Source organism: Falco naumanni, chromosome 6 (genome assembly GCF_017639655.2).
Source record: "Falco naumanni isolate bFalNau1 chromosome 6, bFalNau1.pat, whole genome shotgun sequence".
Taxonomy (NCBI): Eukaryota; Metazoa; Chordata; class Aves; order Falconiformes; family Falconidae; genus Falco; species Falco naumanni.
Window position 1 is genome coordinate 22,427,472 of NC_054059.1, and position 27,367 is coordinate 22,454,838.

A 27,367-nucleotide genomic window follows, 5' to 3' on the forward strand; every position below is an offset into this window, starting at 1 on the left:
TAAAGCGTCATAGATCTGTTGTAGTCAAACGCCTTAGCACAAGCAGAGAATCTGTCTGCAGTTCTGCTACCTAGATGATATGAAATTTTAAGTCTTTGCTGTATTTAAACATCATCAATTCTCCTGGCTATTAATGTTGAACTTCACCAGAAGAGAATGTCTAGGTCAACAGGAACAAGAACCAGAGCTAAAGCACAAACCAAAGTAACTAAAAATCTTTCTTCATAGATAAAATCTGCTGCTTGTCATCTGGTTTTCATCAGGGTCTTAGGCATCAAGAGACCTTTTATCTTCAAAGGATTGATATATTTTTACAAAAGATCAAAATATCCCATGTTCAGCTAGAAGAATAGATTAATCAGGTACCTGGAGCAACTGCACGAAGCTCTAGAAATGCTTTTCTTAGAACACATCTCCCAGTTTGGAGGACTGGGACCTTAACACCACACTGAGCCCCTTTCAGTATGCTTTCACTACAGGACTATGTTAGTCTTCATGTTTTATGATAAATAACATTGATTATCTGTCATTCCAGGAAAATAAATAAGCCTAAGAAAAGAACAGTACTTGGGCCTGAATACAAAATTACAAAAAAAAAAAAAAAAAAAAAAAAAAGTCACAAATAAGGGTTATCAGAGTTCTCAGGACCTCTGGAAATCAGATTTTAGAAGTCATGTGACACTCATCCCTAGATATCAATGCATAAACTAATTAACGTTTCAGATAACGTTGGGTTTCCTATGGTAAACAGACAGGTCTTATGTTTAGCCCTTAACGGCAGCTTTAACAAAAACAGTTTCTGGGAACAATAGATTTGTGCCAGTTGAATGTCTGTCAGTATTGGCAATGCAGTTATTTCAAGCTGAGCTGGCAGAGTTACTCAGCCCAGCAGTGGCTGTGACACATGCCAGGGCTATCAGGAATTTCCCTGTGAAGGGGGAAGCTTCCTCTCTGGAAGGACCAGACCACTCAGTGAATGAGAAAACCACTGGTCCAACTCCTGGTGCAAAATGATGCCGAAACCAGGACCTTTTTCTTAGACCCTATCTATCGAACACTAAGTGTGACCATAGGCTGGTGCTTGAGAAAGGACTCAGCCTTCCTCACTGATATGGACACAACCTGAGTTTGGGCTGGATGCAGTCCCTGAGGAACACTCGGGGAGGAATCTCAGACCTTTTGTCATGGCCCTGACTAGAGAAGCAATGTGTTGAGCTCCATCTTCCTCTGTGGTCACGTGCTTTTATGTCAGACGTGATGACCCGGGGTTCCCTCACATCACCAGCTGCAAGAGCAGATGAGATTTATAGATCCTTTCAAGCTTATACTTGGGAGATCTGTTCTCAAGCCCTTCCATGTATTCTCCCTGACTTGGCCATCTCAGGGGCAACATCGACATAGCCTTGCTTCCCCAGTGTGTCTGCCAATGCTGGGCTATCCGTGCCTCTAAGACAGGCTGCCTTCTTCAGTAAAAAAGGACAGGTTTTTTTTTTCATTTTGGTGCAAGGCAGGCATTTTTTTGAATTCTTAAGAAATTTCCCTGGAGAAAAGAAATTTTTTTCTTCCCATCTTTATTCAGTGCCTTCTATGGAATACCTCTGTAACCCCACAACAGGGGCAAACTACGTTGAAACTGTGCTATAACTGCGGAAACCAAAATGAAAATGTATGAGATCAATGCAGGCATGTGATCAGAGGTTAATTAAGTCATAACAGTCAAAGTGATTTGCATATTAAGATAGCTGTCTGATAGTGGGTCTAATTTAGTTTTAGATGATAAAAACAAGAACTCTAGCAGCACTTTTTTGTTCCCATAGGTATGAAGACAAATACACTGTAACAGGCAAAGCAGTGCAGTCTCCCTAGCTATATTTAGTTGCTGGATGTAACTAAACCTCCTCTCCTTTATAGGCAGCAAGCTGATGACTGTCACCTGCTTTGTGTCATTATGATTCTTTGCATATGCTTTACTAAATCTGGCTGGTATTGTTAATTTAGTATTTTTCCAAACAGATGAATCCCTTCTGGACCTTCTGCTTGTCAGCAGGTGGCAAAATCTGGGATTCCAAGTTCAGAAAGAGTTTGTTTGAGGTTTCTTCATTAAAACATGGGCCACATTAAGAAAAGACAGAAGCAATAGAATAAATGGATAAATTATTAATTACTTCATAAACTATGTAAAATTAATTAAACTGGCTTCTAATAACTGCCTCCTTTGCTAAGTAATGCTCAACAACCTAGTACTTCATTACATACATACCAGTTCCTTGTGAGATATTGCTATCATTAAACACAATCAACAATTTCTACAGCAATAATTTCTTAGGGAAAGAAACCCAGTATTCCATGGTACTGCTAAGCAGCTGAGTTTTGATGGATCAGTTTGGACAGTACTTGAGAGTTAACTAATTTTTCATTTATCAGAGGACAGCAATTGATTCATAGGACTGTAGCAAAATAAAATAAATGTTACATTTCTGTAAAAGCATTTAACATCCATTTGTTTAATACTTTGAATTTTTTCTGATAAAAAGAAATCATTAGTTTTCATTTCTAAGATATACACTCAAAGTTATCTTCTAGGATATACGTGTCAATACATGGTAAAAATGACGACCTTGTTATAAACATGATCCAGAACCAAAACACCACAGAACCAGAAGTTAGATGGGAAAGTTGCTCTTAAATGTCATTATCTGTTGCTCAAGGAACTTCCATGCTTGCCAGCAGCACTACAAAACACATGCCACATGTGACATTGCTAAATGCTGACTTTTTTTATGATATCCACTCTATCTATAAGCTTAGGAATAAAATTTTTTACTTCATTTCCAAAACTCCACAACTCTATCATGTTGGTAAAAGAAAGTAATAAGATCATCTATTATAGAGCATAAAAGAAAATATCTCAGTTGATCACTGAAGAAGGGCAAGACAAGCATGAGCACATGAGATGGTTTGACAGTTTGTTTCCAGGAATGCAAAACAAATACACACATTAACATCAAGGAGATGACTAAAGTTTGGTACCGTGGAAAAGGAGCAAGAGGATGAGATGAACAGGAAAAATTAAATTGGCATGTTTGTTGTCTTCCCATTTGCTTTTTCAAAGAGACAACCTCTTAGAAATGGATTCCCTCTTAAAAGTGCTTTTGCTCTCAAGGGTTGTTTGCCACTTTCCTTTGGGTTCATAGGAGGTCCAGGGCAGGTAGGAGGAGGTCTTTAAATTTAATGAGAAGTATCTTAGCTGCAAGCAAGGCTAAAATCCTAGAGAAATTTTTGGGAATAAGGCAGTCCCATGTCATGACCTTGCAGGTCTTGAGAACCTCTACTCTAAAAGTGAAGCTTTAAGACTCCCAGTGAAGCTAGCTAAATCTGCAACAGCATTTTCAGTGCTCAGCAGATTGCCTGAGTATATTCAAGGACAAAATACTGTAACATAACCACATAAAGTGAGCTATAGCATGGCACACTGAACTGGGACAGTATATCTGATAGCATATCTGGGATAGCATGTCACCCTGATATAGAATGAACGACAAAGAGGTTACGCTGCATATTCCAACAGCAAAAAATAGACAAAGAATAAGGAAAGAGGCAGCAGTCCAAAAAAACCGCCAAACACCTAAAGAGCTCCTGCTTAGCAGTTTCTAAGTCTTGCATCACAGCCTCCCTTTTCTTGCATTCCTCTAGTTTGCAAAAACTCAGGCCTCTGCATCCAAATCTCATATGCGTCTGCTGCTTCTGTCTGAAAGCTGCCCCAGAACTCATATTTACCAAAACCCTGAAGTATAATTCTCCTTCGTTCTTGAACAACCCAGATCCCAATCCTTACTGCTCCCTAGAATCCTCTTAATTCCCAGCTCATAGTTGTCCTGTCCAAGATCTTCCAAAACACCATCACAAAATCCAGCAATTGGGCCACTTCTCCTACTTCTGTCCTCTGCAGCTTTTGAAACTACCCTGAACGCCCCTGTCAGCAGAGTCCAGCTCACCCGTGCTACAGCCATCTAATCCGGCTCCCTCACTGCTGACATTGGCTTCAACAAAAACACAAACTCTTCTCCTTCTTGTGCAAACTAACTGTTCTTCCCAGCAACTCACCAAGAATGAAATTTAAGAGCTTAATGGAGGAAAAAAACTGCTGGAAAATTCCTGTTATTTCAGCCTTACAAGCAACATGATGAGCTAACAAAAACAAACAAACACACACAAAAAGAAGAAACAAAAAAGGACAATTTTTTACTTTTTTCATTCCAGAAAAATTTTCTTCTGTGTTTTGCCATGTCTTGTAGCTGTTCTTAACAGAACTCAGTACAGTAAAAATGTAGGAAGAAGTTTAAGTATACTTGTATTGTAATCAATAAACATTAGGTAACATTTGCCAAGAGATTTCAGGAGATGGAAGAGCATGTCCACATCTCCGTAACTTTTCCCCATTTATGCCATTGTAACAGAAGACTTGTAAAACTGGAAAGCTATTTAGAATGTGTTTTAATGAAAGAAACAATCATGTAAACTAATCCAATAGCTGCAATCAAGCTTTAAATAACGGTAAGGGAAAGACTCTTCTTTTCTCATCTTTAGCCATCTATTATTTAGCCATGTACTTCCTCCTGTATTAACTGTGTATTTTTAAAAGGAGTAGGATGCTTGCTTTGCTGTATAGACAGTAGCTAGTTAACTTTGGGACTTTTTTTCCCGCATTACATTGTTTAATATAACTTTTGGAAAGTTTATATGTCCCTGGATAGTGTCTGAAGCAGCCCAACGACTTCAGCAATTAGTGCCGGGGGATCTGTGCACTGCAGCACCTTGCACCACCCGCCTGAAGTCTATCGCTTTGTGTGGTACTCAGCTCATGCTTTGTCATCACTGAGTTCAGATGCTGATGAACACCCAGCATGGTTTGTAGCATGTTTCCTGAATTTTCTTGTCATTGCTGTATGACAAATATTACCGTAAGGTAGAATTACAACACGCAGGACTCTACTGTGACTTATGCAACCATTGTATGTTTTGCAGAAGACAAACCTTTTTGTCATTTGATGAAAAGGTATGTATGATAGTAAAACAACATGGTTTCACTTCTAGGGCACCTTGAAATGACAGATTTAGAGGCTGACATGGTTTTACAGCTTATAGCTAAGCCAGGGTCAAAACAAAACAAAGAAACCTCCTGACTTCTCCCCACAAATTCAGATTCCTGAGCAGCTGTACTTGATAGTCAAGACAACCCTAGTGGGAACATGGGGTGTGAGTCCTGATAAAGGGGTTGCTGTCACACTGTTTTGTTTGTGGTTTGGGTTTTTTTTCCCATTTTTTTTGTTTGTGTTTGGTTTTTTTTACTTATTTTCTAATAAGTAATTGATATATACTTTGTCACAAACTTAATACGTTTGTATAAAAATATGAACATGATGTCAGCAATGCAGAAAACATTATGCACTTGCCAAGGTCATTCCTTGATTTACTCACATTCAAAACAGTAATTATGACCACTCCCCAGAGTACCTGTTTTCTGTCAAATGTTCAGCCACCAGTGCACCCTGGTCAAGAAGGTACCAAAAGTGAATTAAAATCTTTCTAGGCTTCTAAAATTGCAGCAAGAAAGTCACCTTCTGACTCTGAATGGGTCTATCAGGTTTATTAAGGAAGCATCAGATATAAAGTAAGTCCATTTGCCATCAAATTATTTTTTGGAATTATAATATTCTAAAATCATCCCTTTTTATTTTCATGATCATGCCTGCATTTGTCCAAAAATCTGAGAATGAATGGGAACAATAAAGCAAGTACAATCACTTCTGTTTAAATCAGTATATGCGATTCAGAAGTATCATTCTGGGACAAAAAGATAAAATTTGTAAAAGAATTCATCTTGGGCACCTAAAAGGGAAGTGCATTAGGATTAGCAAGGTAGCATAAGTTATCAAAACCTATTTTATTGAGAGATTTGCATTTCAATGGATATTCATTTCTCTATCTGGATCTATCTTAACTATGTCTTTGTAGGTACATGAAATAACTCATCGACCAGAATCTAATGATTAAGCTTAGCTAGCAGTGCCATTGTATAGCAGCTGCGAGTTATACTGTGTCTCCGTGGAGAGAGGTGCTGAAGTCAATAGAGCTCTGCAAAGGGGCACAGATGTAGCTCCATGCAGCCCATTGGGGAACTCAGAGTATAGACATTAAGTCTGATTCTCCCTTCAGAATAGCACAGTTAGTCTGGTTCTTTGAAAAAAAAATAAAGTACACATAAATCTGGTAAATTTAACTGTAGCAAAGAATTTGGTTTTTAATCTTTGTCAGACTGGAGCTTCTCTTTGATCAGTGATAGATATGAGAATTTGGGACAGATTAAACTTTTAAGATACTATATATTTCATCATTGACCTACAGCCTTTTTTTAAAAAGGTGCCTAAAAGATATTGAACATCTAATTTGCTACAGGAATATGTTAGCAAAGAGGTGGAGACCGCTGTTTCTGTCCTTATGAAATGCCTACTAATCACTGGTAGAAGAGAACCTTTCTCATCAGTAAGTATTTAGGGATTTTGTAGAACACAAAGCAGAAGAGAATGAGAGGAAATCATCTGGAATAGTTAAAGTCTGGTGGTTTGCTCACTCCTTGTAAAGATACAGAGGATGTAGGCTCAATCAAGCCTGTACTCCAAATCATGCAGAATGTACATGTAATAAAAAAAGTCTGATGTAGGAAATCTAAACTCAGAGCTTTTGTTTGTAAGAGGTGACAGATGTGCCCATATAGCTAATCCTAAAAGTCTTGTTCCAATATGCTATTTTGAGCTTGCCCTGGAGAGTAGGCAGCGAACTGGTCAGCAACAACAAAACTCAGGCAAATGTTACAGCAAAAATTCGGAGGCATTTAAAGCATCATGTAGCAGTTCAGTAAGTGGATCTGAGGATCTAAGCAGGACTCAGATATTGGATGTATGTTCCTAAATCCCTTTATGGAATTGTAATAGTCACAATTTTCTTCAGGAAGCTATCTCCCTTTTCTTTTCTTTGCTTTTGGTACATATACATGTATACATGTGAAAAATCATAATTAGGCAGATCAAATGTAGACTACAGACCATCGGGACTCAGCAAAGCATCTGAACATGAGTTTAAATTAAACACACATGTAAGTCCATTAAAGCCAATAGGTCTTAAGCAAATAAGTGAATCTTCTTAATGCTGAAGATATTAATGAGACTGTAATTTCTGGGGAAAAAAAGCCAGTAGAATTGGAAGAAGTGAAAATATATACATGATTTCTGCTTTTTAACCAAAAGCATCTTAATTTTCAAATCCTTGCCTGAAGAAGTCTTTCTACACACAGACTTTCTAGCCTCATTTAGCTTTTATTAAAAACTAATCAAATGAGAAAAGCAGCTTTTGATCCTTTTGAAATGAAAACTAACATATTGAAAGCAGGAATGAATAAGCACCAGGAACACACTCTCTTGGACCTCAGTATCTGTGGTTGTGAGACTGGCCTGAATCTTCCTGTGTTTTCACCGCAATCCATCACATAATTGCATCTTTCTGACCAAAGCCTATTTTATTCCTGAGAAGACTCTGCACTTTGTTCAGAGCCTTAGGATCCCCTTTCCTCATCCAGGGTGATACATTTCAGCACTACAACATAAAGCTGGTATTTGCTACAATGAGGCAGGGAATCTGGGCTCAATTACTCCCCGAGTTTCACACTATGCTACTTCTAAGAGGACAAGGTGCCTAACACTGCTTAAGAACATTTCCTATTACTGTGCAAAGGGAGAAAGGATGGGAACCATCTTCTGAGTCCATAAAAGATACTTCCTAGGTAGCCAGATGACTAGCTGCCCTTCATCAGCATTCGCTCTTAACCCCGAGGACTAATCTAACCCAGATCTTATTGACTGCAGCAGAGAACACTATCACTGTGCCAGTGGCCCAATGATTGCATTATTAGTTGATAAGGCTTTGTAATTAGCCCTCAAACTCTCCTCAGTAAATCTCCAATTTCACCCCTCAGAGACTCTGAGTAGATGCTACTACACTATAGGGCCTCAGAAAGCTACTAATGAAGTGTGTAATGAGGCTTTTTAGAGTCAGAAGACTGAGGAAAAAAACAAATAAAAAGCATATAAAAGATGAGGGTTACTTTTCTAGCAATTTTTCCGATCTCTTCAATTGAAAACATTTCTCAGGAAAGGCTTCAAAACCATTTCTAATTTAAAATGCAGAAGATGAGTTAATGGTAAATTGAAGTTTACCTTTGAAAATTAACAAAGGCTTGCATCACTGGTGTGCAGCGCTGAAATAGGACATTAATTTCTGTAGCAAGGAAGCTGTGCTTAAACTCTCAATCTGTAATGTTTTTGCATCATACCCACTTTTCCACATATGCACACTCACCTACAGCCTGCAACATCAAGACTTCTCTCTGGGTACTTACCAAGTGGCAAGTACCCACACATTCGTCCATCACTAAATGATATGGTACTGGCACTGTCATGGGCAAAGACGGATGAAGAGACAGAGGTTTGGTCTCATGCAGTGCTTCCAAACTTGTCATTTGGTTTTCATTTTCTCATGTTTTAAGTGTGCTACGGTTAGCACATATGGTTACAAATGGTAAGAATTTTTTTTTTTTTTTAACGGAGATTTCCCACATGCTTTAGAGAAGCCTGTGCTGTTCCATGATTCCTGCTGAGCCAAGGGCTCTGGCATTTAAGTGCTGTCAGATCTTGTTGCAGTTTAACTCCCCTGCTGTGTGCTTTGGGGACGTTTTTGTTATAATAGAGTCTGCAGAACAGAACATGTGGGTATGCATCAGGTCATAGTCCAGATATTCTTTAAGTCAGCATAAGTTAGTATGGCCATGGAAAGATGCAATCTCTTACTCTGAAACGGGGAAGAGCAGGGAAAGGTTAATTTTCATTCAGATCACTGATTTGATCTGGTTTACCATAAGTGCAGAAAACATGTCAACCATTTCAGGTCTTACTTAGGTGTATTATCTTCAAATACTGAATAAAATGTTTTTTGAGCCAAGATACCAGACTGTGAAGAAGAGCGGCTGAGATACGGACATGCATTGTGCATGTCAATTGTGCTGTGGGCTTTAATGATGTCCAGTGCACTAAACATCTGAGGGAGGCACAGCTGCTTTCTCTGTGACTGTGACTCAGAGTTCCAGACACTTCCATCCAGGGGCCCAAACCTGGCAGAGGGTTAGATGGAGAATATAGCCAAGACAAATTAAAGCACCACTGGTACTGTACTGCAGTAGTCCACCAAATGATTCGTGCTATGGCAGATTTCCTTCCTCAATGAAAGACCACATTTTTGTACTACCGATCTGCTCACATGCCTTTCTGTCTGCTCACCCATCAGCTTAAGGTATCTGGACTACCCATCATCACAGTAAAGTCGGCCATCAGAGGGGTTCACAAAACAAAAATACACATTGCTGTCACTGATTTTATTTTATTGTAGCTTAACCTATTTCATCTTCATGTTTGCAGCATCTAGTTTCCTATGAGTCACTTCAGAGTGTAATGGAAACTGCAGCACAGCACAACTACCCATTTGCATGAGTGATAACAGTATGGTCTTCAAATGGAGCGTGTTGATTTTGGGCTAAATGCTATTGTTATCCCTTTTGACTAAATGGTTAGATGGTTTTTAGAGTCTTTTGCAACACTTCAAAAAGGAGATACTGAAAATGAAACTTGCTACTTCTACAGTGCTATCTTGTGCATTTACATAATTGGTATATTAAATACTCTTTTCTTGGAAATCAGAAGCATCAAATAACTAGAATATCATCCTCAGTCATAGAATTGTTTTTCCATCACATAGTCCCAAAGTCTTGTTTCCTTTTCAGCTTTCCTTTCTGGATCCCAGTGTCTCTGATGCTTCCATCTCTCATCTTTCTTGTTTTTGTCACAAAGACAGAGACATGACATTTACTAGGTTGGAAGGATACCCTTCCAAATCCCATGGGGCAGTCTCTCTTCCAGGACTGCACAAAACTTATTTAGGACAAACATTCCTTTTGTTTCAGCTACCAGTTCCATACATTGTTCAGCTGTTTAGACCTTACTGTAAATGAAAATACCTAGCAGCACACTACCTACCTTCTACAAACTACCTTCTGCAAACTACCTTCCAACACAGTTTAACTCCATTCCCAGCAGCATCACAGCACAGCAGAAAGAAATAGACTGGACTGAAGTAGCTTGCATTTCACCTCCAGAAGACCTATATTTGTTCATAGGATACCAAAACTGACATCAGAAAGATTTTGTATGTCTAATGATAATGCAAAATAATAAAAAAAAAAATAAAAAAATGTGTAATATGTTTTTCTGCTGGGACTACTGGGAGTCAAGATAATTTCCTCAATAAATGGGATTACTGGCAGGATTCCAAGAAAGCAAAAAGTTGGAAAGGAAGCAGATTCAAATATGCATTCTGTCTCCACCACAGCAAGCCTTATTGCATTATATTTCACTCAAATGCAATTTCATCATAACACTAAATTACATCGGCCTTCAACTTGTAGTGCAATACACTATTTAGTCTTTTGAAACAGCATTCACAAAGAAGGAACCAAAATGCATTTATCTTCAGTAAGTAATCTATATACTTAGAAGCATTTAATTTTTGAAAAATCCAGCAAAATTTGAGTCACTTAGGCTACAGCTATACTCAGAAATAAGCTAGGTTCATTACCTGACCCTTTGGCCAACTGACCTATACGGTTAAACTTTGTTATCCCATAGAGAGGGTGGCTGCATCTAACAGGGTTAGTCTCTGAAACATGCCTGGGCACTATCTAGAGGAGAGCCAGGTGGCCCAGGCTGGAAGCAGGCTGGGGATCATGCTGGTTGTGACAGCAGTTTGACAGAGGTGGTGATCAGATGGCAGTGGTTGGGTATATGCCCTGCTTCTGCCATCTGCATAAACCAACAGTGGCAGACCCTGCACTTCTTTTTTATTCCCACTTGGAATAAAATATGCTCCATTCCAAGAGTAACTTAAAAAGAAATTATTTCAGAATTTTAATGCTTCTGTTAAATCAGTTACACTTACCTATTTGTATGTTGTTAAACAATTTTTTCTATTCAGATGCAAATACGCATTTTTATTGTTTATAAATTTTTAATGTTCAATTTGCTGAATCTTTGAGCAACACAAACCAACAAAATAGGGGCTTACTTTCATCAAAGTAGAAACAGAATTTAAATGGGAAAACTCTCCTGCAAAGAGGCCTGATAAAACTCAGAGAAACATGCACACATGTCAAAGGTCTGTTGAAGGTTAAGTGAAGGCTGTTCTACTTTTCATTTTACCCTATTCAGAATAGCGACAGAAAACTAGGCATATTCTTATGAAACCCACCTACATACATTCTGCAGCCAATGCATGTTTTTATACTGCCAAAACTATCAATATTCAGTTTTTATTACAGGTTTACTGGTGCTCTGTCAGACCCCAGTTCTGAGCTATCCTGACACCCAAGCAGATGACTAAGAGCGTAAGCCCTATTTTATTTCTGTGCATTAGCTCCCTCCATCCTGGTAAACAAGCTAAAACGCCAGCTAATGCAGCTGACATCTTGAATTATGTAAGGTCTCATAATACATGCCAGAAATGTTATTCAGCCCTGCTATGCATGCAGGAATGCTGTTCAAAACTTTGGCTTCTGGCTCAGCAGCCTGATCAGCAGTTGAAAGGGTGCTCGGCATGCAATGGGGATTACTGAGCCGCGCTCAGGAGGAAGGCAGGCTCCATAACCATCACCCCTTGCTACATCCTTCACAGAAATCCACCAGACGTAAAAGGTAACCACAGTGACAGGGAGACAGAGATGTACTGGGAGGAAATGGCTTGTGGTGAAAACCCAGGTTAAGGACCAGCACTTTGTATTCCTGCGAGACAAGAAATTTTCTGTCTGATTTTGGACTAGCGAAATTTGCAGTTTTTTGCAAGGAAAAGATACAAGAACCAGAGTATTTGTCAATTTCTGCTTGAAGTTCACCGGAAAAAGCCTGTATGTTAGGCTGGCAGATTCAAGGTGCACCCCTCAGTTTAAGGGAAACCCGAGGATTTAAAAGTTATCTGTCAACAGCAGCCTGGCTGCTCATGGCTGCTCAATTATTCCTAGTGCAGTGTTTGCAACAAATTCTCAACGGAGCCCCTAATAATGTTTCACAGTATTACAAAAACCTTCTTCCTTTTCTGACTGCAGTTATTGGTAACTATGCCATTAAATCCTTTGGGAGCACGAACAGGCACAGCTGTCAACACCAGTACACTGCATCAGCATCTCACCCATATTTTAGTCAATTATATTCTGAGCAGTGTATTTTCATTACATGGAAAAGTGATGGAAGACACAACATTTGGTATTGACCTGCTAATAACCACCTGCCTTCAGGATTTAACAGATCAGAGACTTTCGTTCTTGAAACATATTCTTTGCTCGAATACATACGTCTAGATGCCGTCTGGATCCGCTTATAAGCTGTAGGGGTCTAGGGCAGGCACTGAGACCTGCCACTCAGTGGAAAATTTGTGCTGTTATCTACATTCACTTGTGGGAAGTTCAATCATAGCCAAAACCAAAGAACAGAATAAAATATATTTTGTTTGGTCTAAGTACTTGGAAAATTAGAACTGTCTCTGAGAAAAGGTTTTAGTTTGTGGCCCTAGGATGGATATGACACACCCTCCAAAGCAGGATGGCTGCATCCAGACTGCCGCTGCGAAAGACCACTTCAAAACCTTCTCGGTGTACATGGTCAGGTTTCTGTACTCAGGTCTGTGTTCTGGAAATGTTTAATTTACCAGCAGGAACAAAGCTGGTAAACGTGTGGAAGTCTAAGTCGAGTATCTCCTCTTTCCCTATTGCCTTTAGAAGGGTCACTCTTAACAAGCCACAGACATTAATTAGTTTACTCTCCCTTAGCACACCTTATCCTACAAGGATAATTGCCTTCTTGCAAGATCCACAGCTTTCAGAGCCATTTATGAGAAAATCCAGGACTGAAGAATTCACAACATATGTCTCCACTATGGCTGAGAAATTACAGGCTCCTCATCCTGAGAGACCTCTACTTCCACTGACAAGTACTCACAAGCTGAAAATTAACCACCTTTTCTGTTTCCCAGAGACTTTCACAAATTTGGACTGAACCAGTTGATGTAGCCAGCACACCTCAAACTCCAAACTCAGCCCAGATACAGTGACTAAGAATACAAAAAAATTCAAATATTGCTTCCAACCACTGTCATTAAGCACTCATCTTTTCATCGTTGGTGATCAGCCAGGTACAGGTCTGTCAGAAATACCCATGTTACAGGCCATGTTTTCATCATTGGAACCAATACTATAGCAAATTCTTCAGATTCACCTTTAGAATTTGGCTCCATTGCCTAAGCATAGGTCTCTAGCACCCTTTGAGATGAACAAGTCAAGTATCCTGCCTTGATTTTAGTTGCCAATCCAAAGTGAGACCTGTCAGTGTCCTTTAATGCTATCTCAGAAATCTTACATCGGTTCATGGTACAGACACCTTTGTGCATCTGAATTAAGTCTACAGAGATGCATGAGCAAGCTATGTGAAATAATAGAGTTGCAAACTCTAGAGTTGTTCTCTTCAGGAACAGTGAAAGTTGATGGTTCTCCTCCAGATTGCAAGCTAAATAATTAAATTTAATTAAGGACTTCTGTCTAAGCTTTTTGTTTTGTTTTATTTTATGGAAAGACGAGTCACTATGGCATGCTATACATGGTATTATCTACAGAACAATAAACAACCTTTGGTTAAAGATTTCAATCTTAATTTCTTCATTTTGTGTATTTCTCCCAGGCAAAAATATCCATTTTCTAAGCTGTGAGAAACACCCAGTCATTTTAATAGAAGCTGCAGATTTGAAATCAGGCTACCACTTTGAAACTGTCTTCAGAAGTATATTTGCCGTTTAGTTATAAAATAATATATTGAAAGAATAAAAAGGAGAGAAAAATAGAGATCTATTGAAAAACATACTTAACTACGTATTTTCCTATAGTTTTAAAATTTGCTTTAGTTATTTAATAGGCCATATTGTAGGCAGTATGAATGAAAAAAACACAACAGTCAAACAAAACCCTCCACAATGTTTACATGTGTATGTTACAGTACAGCTGATATATAAAGCATTGTAGCAATAAGAAAGGTGTAAGATGCCAAATATATGATAGAATTATATATTTGTTGTTATACCTAGTATAGAATAGTTATTTGCTATTTAGAGAAACCAATGAAATAAAAAAAGACTTGTAATATAAAACAATCCTTCTAGAGAAGAAAAAATGCAGAATTGTAAACTTTTTATAAAAATATGGATATATTTCCTTCAGTAAACATAACAAAATCTTTCTGAGGTAGCATGTGTGTTACACAGATGGAGGGAGATCACAGTTTTTCATCCAGTAATTATAAGGAACTCTAGCTAAATTAAAACTAAGACACAAAAGTTAGCTTTTTAACTACAGTATGGTATTTTCTCATGGATACTGACCACTACCAGTAACACACAAAGAAAAGTCACCCAAGTCATGGCAAATTTTAGAAAGGTGTATAACATAGTACAGTGAAACTTACTTTTGATGATCTCCCAGTGGTCTCTGTCCAATGGATTTTAATAACGACTCTGGTCGAACTGTTAATTTTGGTGATGTCTTAGGGCTGGTATCAGAGTCTCCACTTTCTTCATCTCCCATGGCCTTAATATAGCTCCCACTTCTCATTCTTCTGCAGGGGATCTCTTCATCTTTCCCACCACCTGGGTATCCTCCCCATTCATCCTGAGGTACCTAATGGAGACCATAAAACACATCAACAAAATGTGCATTATTCTTTTCATGTATTTAAATGCATCCTTCAATTTTTCATTTTACAAACACAAGCTGTGAATTTTTTATTCTTCAGAAACAGGTAACATAGAAATTTCTAAGGTACCCAAATGATCTGGCAATTTAATTTCAACTTCAAGATTGGAAATTTTCAGTTTAGAAATGCTGGAGCCTAAGGCACAATCAAGTCATGGTTTGTGAGCTGAGCTACAATATCTATTTGCAGACAAGCTCTAAATTGCAGGAAGTTTGCACACAGATTTTCAGCTGATAAACAGTAAGTTGATCAGGTGTCTCCAGACCTAAAACTCTCTGAAATCTGAGCACTTCGGTCTTTTACCGGCTCTTCTCATATGGGGCTTTGGCTGCTTTTCAGGAAGGCGAATGAAGTATTTGAGTTAAACTAAGCTATAATTTTGGCATAAATGGATAGGATTCTCATTTAGGGTAAACGTCTGTGGAAAAAAAAGGCACATGTGGCAATTTGATTTTTTTTCTTATGTAGAAACTGCAAAATAGTTAGTAGAGGCTGTAACATATCAGGAATGTAGCCAGTTAATTATAAATACATTTGGTTGAGGCTGCTTTCATGCAGTTGAGGTCATTTATCAAATAGTAAGATTGGCAGTCAGATAATCCACAGCTGTGGATGTATATCTCTCTGCACCACAAATTGGCAGGGAACTGAGCAGGAGTAGGTTTTCCAATCCAACGTGAAATCAGCCTTGTTTTAAGACTTATGGGAAAATTTAGCAAGCCTGTCTCTGCCAGTATTGCTGATGCTTTGATTTTTTGTTTAATCTTCCAAGATGCTGAGTCCTCTGGTCCTAATCCAGAAACACACTTAAGAATTTACTTAATTTAAAGGATATAAACAGCTCTCTGAAATCCATTATAATGACTCATGGTTAAAAAGAAGGATGTGACAGAGCCCATCAGTGGACTTGGCAGCATCAAATCCTTTATCAACATAATGACTTCATATATATTAAACAGTACAATGGCATTATTTACAAATATACTATAAATCTGAACTTCCAGTTACACATATATTAAGCTGTTTCTGCAAAGCAAGATGTCTGATAAAGACTTTCAAGTCAAACATATTTGAGACCCTCTGCAGACAGAATTCACTGTGGAGCTGAAGCAAACACTCCCCTCAGTTTCAGCAGTCTTGGAGATTGGACCTAAGTAACTAACATGATCTGCCTGTCACCTTTGCTGCTCTTTCAAGATACATGGCTTAGCCACACATCAGGTGAACAGACCTGGTGCTTGGAGCCCCAAAAAGGGATTAAGGGGGAAGTGAAGTTTTAAACGTGGGTGAACAAGTGAAAATAGAGATATTAAATTAAAGAAACAAGCTCAGGAGAGAAAAATGAGGCTGAAGATGAAGACAGATAAGAAGAGATGAAACAGATCGCACATATCAGAAAAATGTTAGAGGCAAATATGAGAGAAAAAAATTATGAGTTACATTCCTATATAAAGTAATAGGACAGAGCATGAATCTAAATTAAATATGGGTTACATCATGCAAAGAAACAAACTTTTCATATTATTCAGCTTTGGATGGTGATTAGAAAGGGAGTGTAAAAAATCTTCCCAAACTTCAAGCCTGTAAATGTGATACATCACTCTCATTTCTTTTCCAAGACCTAGTATGTGTGAGATTAATGTTGGAGGAAGGTTTTTTGAGATACTAGGAGACCTAGAAGTATTTACATGTAGTGATAGTTGTAATAGCCAGGCTTCTAAAATATACAAAATAAATCTATTTTCTTAAGCTTTTTTTTTTATCTACAGCTGGCAACACTATTAACTGTAAAAATCTGAATCAGAGAGCTGTATATGAAAAATTAATTGGTAACACACAAACATACTCTCACTTCAAAGTCTTATTGCTTTCCTGTCAGCATAGCTAAAAACAAAATCCAAATGCTGAAAAAGCATTTACTGGCATCTACGTGGGCCCACTGCAAGCTATACTGTTCAATTTTCTGAACTAAAGCTGAATTATTATGTTCAGTCTTAATATTCTTTTTCAAAAAATTGATAACTTTTTCATAGAATCATTATTTTGGCTTGAAATTTTTTTCCTTCATTTTAGCTCAATGATAATTAAATATAAAGTTTAAAAAGACATTGATCAATAACCTTTTAATTACTCAAATGCAAAAAAATTATTAGTTTCTCAACTTCCTTTTGTCTGAAATTCCGTGTTCAAATAACTAGATAAGGACTGGATTTAAATGAGTAAACACGGGCTTATTTGTTGATTGAAGTTGAAATCTTACTTTAAAAGATAGGAATGACTGATTTCTTTACATTGAAGTATCTAAAAAATTAAGTTTCTTCACTGTGATAAGGAGCTTCATGAGGACAAATCTTACATTTATGTGTCTTACTATTTTTGTTGACAACATTTCTTTTATTTTCTGAACTCAAATGAATTCACATAAAAGCTAAAACCGCATGGTACTCACAAATGCACCAAGAATCCCCTTCTAACTTGTTGACTATCACAGAAAATATTATGGTTGAAGAAACATTATTCACAATTAAAATATGTGCATATTTCTACCCTTCAGCCATTCAAAGGAGCAGAATACAATGAACACAGGGAAGATGCTTCTGGAGCCTGGCAAGCAAGTCTGACAATGTGCTGTCTCAGAAGGTTTCATGCAGAGCCTAGGAAAACAGCTGGAGCCCTTTCCCTGTTGTCAAAAGCCAAGGAAAGGGCCCTTGACATTGCTTTTCCTCGTGGACTGATAATAAAAGCAAAACTTGAGGTCCAGTTTGGCCTGGTTCATCATTTGCTTTAGCTGATAGGTTAAATACTTGGAAAAATCTTCCCAAATCCAGGTCGTCTCAGACCCCAGCATAGCTTTAAAGAAAAGCAGAAGTGTTATACTAGTGTAGGAAAGATTTTTATTTTGAAATATTAACAAAAATATTTAACAGCATGTGTGAGGGTCATTAAACGTATATTTTCCAAAACATGAAAAGGGCTTTGCAGCTTGCAGAAATGCTTTCTTACAATAGTTACCAGCCCCTGAAATTCCCATCTGCAGGGTTTGCAGCTGCTAATTTGGAATAATTACCCTAATTATCTACTGGCATACAGTGATGAGTGCTGTTATTTATAATGTCTAAAAAGGCCTTCCTCCTGTTCTAGATGTTAACATGAATCCCTGTGTATGTAGTTTCTATCCACAGAGGAGTTAGACTGCATATTACCATATGAATTTCCTTTTGTAAGAACAATGAGCTGACAAGGTCTGGATCTTTTCATTTAATTCTGTCACTGGCTGCTGATTTGGTTATAACTATTACAGAGAATGATGAGTCTCTCTTACAATTTTCTCATGCACTGTTGCTGTGAGAAGCAGAACCAGGTTCAGGAATTTGGGACCTTTTAATTGTTCTGCTGCTAATTCAATGTGATATCTTACATTAGTCATCTGGGGCCAATTTTATCAAAGCACCTGGTACCTAAAACTTACTAAATTTTACGGAGCTGATGCTGAAAGTGAACTCCAGAAACTTAGGTAGGATTCCACATTCCCTGTACAAGGCATTTGGGAGAGTTAGCTCCTTCAGAGTAGCATCCAAAAGGTCTCTTCAGTTAGCAAACAAAATGCAAAACATGAAGAAAAATCTCAAACGTTTTTCTCCTTTCTTGGGTTTATTGTATCTGATAACAGGCAGCAGAAAGGCCCTTCTGTCATTTCCCATTCACAGCCTAAAACCATCTTTTGAAGAACAAATTCAGATTTTTTTTCAAAGGACTGAGCAGCCTTATTCTTTCCTTCCATGACGAAATGGTTATGGAATTGGGAGACGTTACTGCTCACCTTCTAATCAATAACAGTTGGAGTGTTCAGGAAGGAGAGGACTTAGACCTGATGTTAAACAAACTGGCATGCTCTCCTCTTTTTGTAACTCATGGCCATTTGATGAAACACTCACAGATTGCCTGGGGAGGGCTGGTTAGAAGAGAAAGACAACATATTTGAGAAGTTGTGGCAGTCCAGTGAAGTTCCCGCTGACTGGAAAAGGGGAAACATAACTCCCATTTTTAAAAAGGGAAAAAAGAAAGACATGGGGAACTACGGGCCAGCCAGCCTCACCTCTATGCTTGGCAAGATCATGGAGCAGATCCTCCTGAAAACTATGCTAAAGCAAGTGGAAAGTAAGGAGGCGATGGGTGACAGCCAACAGGGCTTCATCAAGGGAAAATCTTGCCTGGCAAATTTGGTGACCAACCTGCTACAACAGGGTTACAGCATTGGTGGATGAGGGAAGAGCAACTGATGTCATCTACCTGGAGTCGTGCAAAGCATTTGACATTGTCTCGGATGACATCCTTATTTCTAAACTGCAGAGACATGGATTTAATGGATGGACCACTCATTGGATGAGGAATTGGCTGGATGGCCACACTTAGAAGAGTTTCAGTCAATGTCTCAATGTCCAAGCAGAGACCAGTGACAAGTGGTGTTCCTCAGGGCTCAGTACTGGGACCAGTGCCATTTAACATCTTTGATAGTGACTTGAACACTGGGATTGAGTGCACCCTCAGCAAGATTCCCAATGACACCAAGCTGTGTGGTACAGTCAACACGCCTGGGGGAAGAGATGCCATCCAGAGGGACCGTGACAGGCTTGAGAGGTAGGCCCATGTGAACCTCTTTAGGCAACCTATTCCAGCATTTGACCACACTCAGGAGGAAAAAGTTTTTCCTTATATCTAATCAGAGATGGCCAATCTAGGCTACCATTCAGGAACTAGTGTTAGCAGTGTGTATCTAAGAACTACTGATGTCAAAACTGGGAGAACCAATGAAATATTCTTTCTTTTGGACTTTGACCACTGTTAATTCAAGTTTTTTAATTTCAGTTTAGGATTTAGCTAAAATCATCAAACTGGCAACAACCACTGGCATTTCAAAATAGATTTGCTCCTGTTGTTCCCCCCACTTCTATGGCATTTCCTCACAGCTCCCAGAATTTTAAAGGTGTTCCACCACTAAATTGCTGATCTGCTTAAAATCTGGCATATCACTTTACCATCTAAAATGAAACACTTGTAAATAAATGCCTTCAGCTGATGGAGCTGACTATCACTTCTTCATATTTCTCATTCTCAAAGGTTAAAATGACGATTACCTGTCTCACAGAAGTCCTGTGAAATTTAATTAGCATGCAGATGTAAAATGCACTGAAATATTCATTACGACCTAAATCTTACCTTAGTAATATAAATTTCACATTTTACTAGAAGCTGAAGCTGTCTGTGCATGTAATTAGATTATAGATGTTATAAAGAAGGATAAGATATGAAACACTATGTAGTAGATATGTAATTTTTGTAATTTTATGCTTTCTCAGCCTCTTCACGAAGATGACCCCCCCCCAAAAAAAAGAACACAATCTGTAGGTAAGAGATTTTCTTTTAAATCATGCCTTCTTCAGAGAGCCTCAGAAAAACAGCCTTTGTGCAAAGCTGTAAGTAGATGGAAGTAGATGACAATCTTACAAGGCAGACAGCAATGCTTTTTAGCATGGTAGAAAGTTTCCTCGACATTATAATGGAAGGTGTGTGTAAAAGTTCTATCTATCTATCTATTAATAACATATATATATAAATATAAAGTTATATTATAATATTAAAGAAATTTTAGGGTAAAACTGCAGCTGCTACTGTCAGGATGGAGTGCAGCTGGTGTGCACAGTATCTGCTGCCCAGTAGTTCCCCAGGCAGCAGAACCTGCAGCCTCAGCACATGCTGAGGGGAACTGAACTGGGGGTGTGGGGGGGTCTGGGGTGAAGGCACCGCGGCCAGGCCCTGTCGTACTCCCTGCAGGGAGGGGAACTTGCTGGTACCATGTACTGATAAAACCACGTAGCAGCTGTCCAGCAGGGAAGGTAGGGGAAGGTGCCGGCTGTTGAACCAGCAACTGGTTCCTTGGATGAACTTTGCTCATTATAATCTCTTTGTAATACCAAAGCACACCTCCACCTCAAAGCTACCCACCTCCAAGGTAAGACCACCCCTCACTGAAAGTGCGCTTTACATTTTTATTGGCTGTACCTTTAAAGGTAAAGTGAGAGAATTTTACACCTATCAGTAACAAATGATGTTATGACTGGAGTCACTCAAGCTCCACCTAAAAGTAAAGAAATAATACACAAGTAAGTTAGGAAGAAGTTAGGGAAGTCTCCACTGTAACTGTTGGGATTGACCGATGGGCCAGACCTGTCTTCTCCCCCACAGGGAGGCCTCTTGGGTAAGAGCTATACTATATTCTATGTGTGCTTAATGATTTGCCCCAGCTGGCTTTTATCAGTGATTAGACTTTGTATACCATTTTACGCTTGTTCTTGCAGTCAGTGTACTATCAATGGCAAACTCGAACCCTAATCTGTTACAAATCTGTATAATAAAATTTCTCAGCTGAGATCTGTTTTGTGTGAGTTTCCGGGAACTTGAATAATTGATTTGATTGTTGCGTCTGTCACCGGGAATCCCTGAACGGGACGGGTGAATCACCCTCCGATGCAGTGTGCTGCCCCATGGAGTCTCTGTAGCGAGCTCTGACAGGCTGGCTGGGTACAAGGGTCTTGTCTTTCCTGGCATGTTGACAGACTAGTTGAACATAAAGGGTTTGGGGAAAACCCTCCCCCTTAATGTGATAGGTGAGAGCTGGACCTCTTGTGTTTTCAAAAATTTTGCAGATGAAAGGACAGTGACCAATTGCTAGATTTTTCTTCTAATGACATTCCCGTTTACTGGATGCAGACTCTAGACCCTACTGGTCTAGCTTTTGCAGGAGGGAAAAGTGCAGTATCTGAAAACAAAAACTTTGTTTCCTCGGAGCTAACTTTGTGTCTTTGCCTCAACACCATTCCCTGAACATTTTTGACTAGTTTTTTTCTGTGGTTTTTTTTTTTTTTTAATGTGCTGATTCATTGTTCAAAGAATATGAATTATACAATGAAGCCATTCAAAATCCTCTACAAAATATGCCAGGGACTCCTCCTCACCACTAACAATGCCAATCCTCGTAATTAGGTGTAATTTTCACAAGACACGCCCTACTCCCCAAACTCCTTGACAGCTCAAAAGCAGAGAGAGATCTTGCAGCATCCCCTGAAAGGCCGCTGACACTGTCCATCAAGGCAGGAGCTAATCTGGAAAAGCAAAAGGCATCTTTGCTTGCCAGCCATTCTCTCCAGGCTTTGGTATGAACAGCCATAGTATCACAGGAAGATGAAGAACATGACATAGATCCCAAAAAATATATATTTTACACTGGGTTGAAAAGAACTTGAATTCAGGAATTTGGGAGTTGGGAATGGCTAGGACAACCATGCAGATCACAGAACACAAACATAATGTTCCAGCTGGGAGATGTTTGAATAGGCAAACTAAGTGCCAGCATTATTTACTGCCCAATTTTCATGTTCCAAGCAAAGCTGCACTAACTGATACTTGACAGAAAGAAGACTTCTGTCCAGTGTACTCAGGATTGCTTAGTCACCGCTTCTGTATTTTCTACAGAACAGTGTTCTTTTCATTTAAATTATACTTCATAACTCATATTTCAACAGGGATGAACTAAACCAAAAAGAACCAGTACTATGTTTCGTTTCCTAACTGGTTCCCCAGCAGCAATGTTAACTGTAATCTGAGGATGGTTAAGTACTGTAAATAGTGTTGTGAGGACTCTGTGGCTTTGTTTATACTGTTTGGATGAATGTGGGCCAAATGCACACCTCCTGACCTGCTGTGCTCAAATTGCTGGCAAAGACCTTTGCAGTTCAGCCACCTGCAAATCCCCTGCTACATTGCTGGGTCTCTCTGGGACCCTCTGGACTCTGTGCCATTTTGACACCGTGGAGCGAGGTGCAGTCAGATGACAGTGGTGGGCTTGTCCTCACTGTAAGTGATTTTAGCCTGCCCAAAGATTTAAAAGATTTAAATCTTTTTAAAAAAAGAGATTTTAGCTCACTGAGATCTGGTGCCAGAACTTTGACACAAGTTGCGCTTGGACTGAAGGGCGGGCTTGGCCTGTACTTAAAAAAGAACCTATATTTATGTAGCTTCTCAAAGACACAAACCCAGTACAGGTTCAACCAAGAACCCTGGGTTCCAGTTGGCTGCATATTTCCTTTGGTAAGTGACCCAGGATGCTGCTTTGTGGTCAGCAGAATCTGCTTTAAAGTTATACTACCATCATCTTAAGTGGGGCAGATTTTCCTTAAGCAATATTCAGCTTTTCAAGCAATGCTAGTAATGGTAAAGTGACTTAGAGTGCTGCCTGGAAAATATAATAATAAAGATAAGTAAAGAAAAATTTTCATCTGAACTGGTGAGCTCCTCCAGCTCACTGTGCCACTGCACAATCATCAGTACTAGCAAGACAGAAGGATGAAAATGGTGTGATGATTACCCCATGGCTGGGCATACCTCAGTGAATGAAGACCCACTGTCCTGCCTGGAGGCCAGCTGGCCTGCAGCACTCTGCACCCATGATACTGAGAAATCTTTGTCTCTAACTGAGTGTGACTACCAGGAATGGTCCCTGGCCTGTGCTAAGCCCTGAGCTGTACCCAGGAACTGTTTAGGGAAATTTGGCTGGCTTGGATGAAAACGATGCCCAAGACAGCTTGAGCCACATAACAGTGCAGAGGATCAGGGTGCAGTGCCAAGGAAACCATCCCGACGCTATGCAGTTTGATAGCATAGATGTACCATAAGGTAGCAATTATTGTAATAATGGAGGTCCACAGAAGCATCAAAGACCAAGACTTGGAACTTCTCATGATTGCCACGAAATGCAGCATTTCTGCCAATTAAATTGCCATAGTTACACACCCAGAATTTGTTTTTCTATTTCTTTGCCTTTCTGGGCCAGCTTATATCCGCATTTTCCTTTACATCGTTCTCTATAAATTGAATTAATTAAGTTACAATGCAAATTCTGCTAAAACCAAGCGTGAAAAGGCTAAAGACTTAAACTGGATTGCAGCTTATCGCTTACTACAGGAGAATGGGAGCCAGGAATATACCTGCCAGCAGGGCTTCCTGATTGACAGAGCAGCAGACGAAGCCCAAGGGACCACAATATCAGCAACTGAGGCTAACTACAAGTTTTCCTGGCAGATATCTTTGGGAGAGGTAGACTTAATTGCCTGAACCACATTTGCAGAGCAAATGGAACACAGCTATCTGCACAGTACAGTGAAGAACAACAGCCTGGGTTTTGTGACTGATGAAGCTGTGGGAGAGAAGACCCTCTGAGTGCATGAGGCATGTAGTCCCACTCACCGGGGGTCACCTGCGTCCCTGTGGCCTTGCTGCATCACATCCAACACTCCCACAGGTAGCTAGGGCCCTGTGTGGTACAGCGTAGGCATTGCAGTGCCTTACTATTCTGTCCTTTCCTAGCCACTTTCCGAAATGAGAAAATAAAGTGTCATCAGCCCCTTCAGCCCAGGGTCTCAACACTGCATGACTTATCAGCCAAAATCACCTGTAGGTCCCCCTGGAAATATCTTTGCCTTTACCACTGCAGACACTAAGGGAAATTCAGAGTTGTCACCTTATGTGAGTGGGACAAGACCCCACAGACCATTCATTGTCATAGAAGTATAGAGTAAGAGACAAAAATGCCCTTAAAGGAAGAAAAGGAGAAGTGCTTCCAACACACTTAAAATGCACAGCAACTCTAAAACCACAGAGACTGCAGATGTAGCAAGGACTCCAACGTTGCAGAGCCAGTATAAGAGCTAGATGGGGAAGAACCTAAAAGGCAGCATACTCAGGGCTGACCCAAAAGATGGCCTGTAGTAAACAGGGTCTTATGTAATCTAAGCAGGAAATTATATCACCTTTAAAAAAAAAACTTTTTATAGGGCTACTACTGACAAAAAACAGCACGTCTTTAAAACATAAATAATTGTAAAGGCTATGTAATATATATATATGCCTTTCATCCATTTTTCTCAGTTTAAGTAATGATTGGCAGTTTTGAACAGTTATTTCCAGATGATTCAAATTATTTGGCTGACAGAGTGAAATGGGTATTTTTTCCTGTCTAGATACTAGGTAACGCTAAACTATCTGCACACTTTTCAAAAGACCAGTTCCTCTACCAGAAATACCAGGAACCTTGTCCATATAGACGTTCAGCCATTTAAACACACCTGCATCTCCACTTTGAAAAACAACCTTTGAGCACAGCACTGTAAGATGGCCAAAACTAGATGCAAAAAAACCCCCAAACCAAAGCCACGTTTATGAATGCTTCACCATTGTTTACAGTCACCTGTTCACAGGAAAAACAATACAGACTGCTCAGGAGAGGAGCAGGGTCTGCCCTAGGCGGTAAGACTGTATTTTAGGAGAGTGTGCAGTCAAGACAGCTCCGGGTGTGCATCCCTGGCAGTCTCATTTGACAGATGCAACTGGCCCGAGTGTCTAAAATAACAAGCTACTCCTGCCTGAAAACTTCTTCAGACCCAGCAACACCTTTGAGTAACAACTGCAAAGGTCAGCCTTCAGCTTTGGTGAAGTGAACGCTGAAAAACAATTTGGCAATGCGCTGTACTAACATTATAAAGGAGGACAATTTTCTCTGATTAAAGGGCAGTGGGATCATGGCCTCCCTTTTCTACTCCTAGCTTTGACATTTCTACAGTAATAGGGACTTGCTTTGGCAGCTTTAAGAAAATACTAACTCTGAAATCTTTCTACTCTGGTTTGGAAAAAAGCTTCAGCAACTCATTTCAGCCGATATGAGCATCTTAGCACATGGGCATGGAAGCAGTGTGCTGTTGTACCACTGATTAACACAGTAATTCAAGATACCAGTAATGGAGACAAATGTTTGGTCTGAGCTTTACACCACCATTGATTGAATGTATTTATTTTCTTCTTCTTTCTCCTTTTTCCCTTGGAAGGGGTATTTAAGAAGTATTCTGGGTTTTGTGACACATAAAACCATCAGCATTTTGTAAATACAGGGAAGCGTCAGCTTTATTTAATCCTTTTTATTTAACGTTCTTTAAATCGTTAAGTGCAATACTTCAGAGATATGATGGGTAGAGAGAACATTATAAGGAACAAGTACAAGTGGTTAAGCTTGCTGCTCTGTACGGGAGGACTACACCCTTACTGACCTGGGGAATAACTCCAGAGTGGCCCCAGGTGCTGTACCAGATGTTGCAGGCTGACATTAACATTGTGAACAGACTGTAGGGCATTAACAGTCCCATCATTTCCCATATTGTCTGGGCCTCTTCTTGCACATCGCCAGTCCTGACTGGGAGGGCACAAGGCTAGCTGAGACATCCTTGTGGGGCTGGAATGGGCTGTAGCAATCAAAATGGTAGCGCACATGCCCATGCTAATTTAGGATGCAGGCTACCCTGTTAACATATTATCTATACTAGCTCCTACTGCTGTGGAAACAACCCAGTCAATTCTGCAGTGGGCACTGGTCATAAATCATTGTGAAGGCAGCATGGGTGATAGTGATTTGGATGTTAGTATCAAAACTTTGCTAGCTCTGGCTGACTCCACAGTATGCACCAGCTGGTAGAGTATTGGACCTAGCTTCTGTAGTTCGTATACAGGTTTTATGTCAAGCAAACAGATACAATCTAGTTTCACAAAGATGAAGTGCTGAGAAAGGTGCACTGAGTTCAGATCCATTCAGCCCTGCAAACCAGAGGGAGAGTGCAAAGCAGCAGCACGCCTCTCAAGGGCAACCGTTTCATTTGTGGGAATCTGTCCTGTCCCCAGAAGACTTCCTGGAAAAATGAGGGCTTAATACCTGTTTATCCATTAGCTTGTCCTCAAAGCTCTTCAGGTAGGCATAACTTAAACCAGCAAAGAGTCTTGTTGAAACAGCTGCTTTTTTTTTGCTTTTTTTTTTTCTTTTCCTTTTGTAAGAGACCAACTCTTGTGCTTTTCTTTCATTCTGTAGAGAACACAGCTGACATTATTACCCACATGCTTAGCAGTGCCACTGCTGTAACGGATGACGCTAGTACTTAAATGCACTAGGAGGACAGGAGTGGGCTGAAGCCATTTTTAGAACAACATGCTATTTTCTTTTTTAGTGCTGACTCATCCACCGTACCTTGTGGTATGTTTACCTTGATTGCTTGCTGCTTCACGGGCTGTTGAATGGATCAGGAAGGAATATTAATCAGTGACATGCAGCGTTGTGCTCCAGAACTTCAGTGATGGTGAGTGCTATCCTCTTGCCTATCTTTTGGCTTTACTGCAGAAATTACTTTTCTTTAACTAGCGTTCACAGGCATTTCAGTCCTGGAAACTGTAAGCAACAATTTTGTATTCATCATTTTAGCACAGCTATCTACTTCATATCCATTTTTTCTGATGAAAATCTTTGCTCCTCACTAGTACTCATATCAGAGTGA

At 39.5% G+C, this 27,367-nt stretch overlaps 1 protein-coding gene across 1 annotated transcript in view; it reads right to left on the minus strand.

Annotated features, from left to right (window-relative positions):
* Positions 1-27,367, minus strand: part of DLGAP2 (DLG associated protein 2) — a 109,609-nt gene that overhangs the window by 61,490 nt on the left and 20,752 nt on the right. Inside the window, exon 3 of the mRNA XM_040599140.1 lies at positions 14,658-14,869. Coding sequence (XP_040455074.1) covers positions 14,658-14,869 — 212 coding nt within the window. The remainder of the gene's footprint in view (positions 1-14,657; positions 14,870-27,367) is intronic.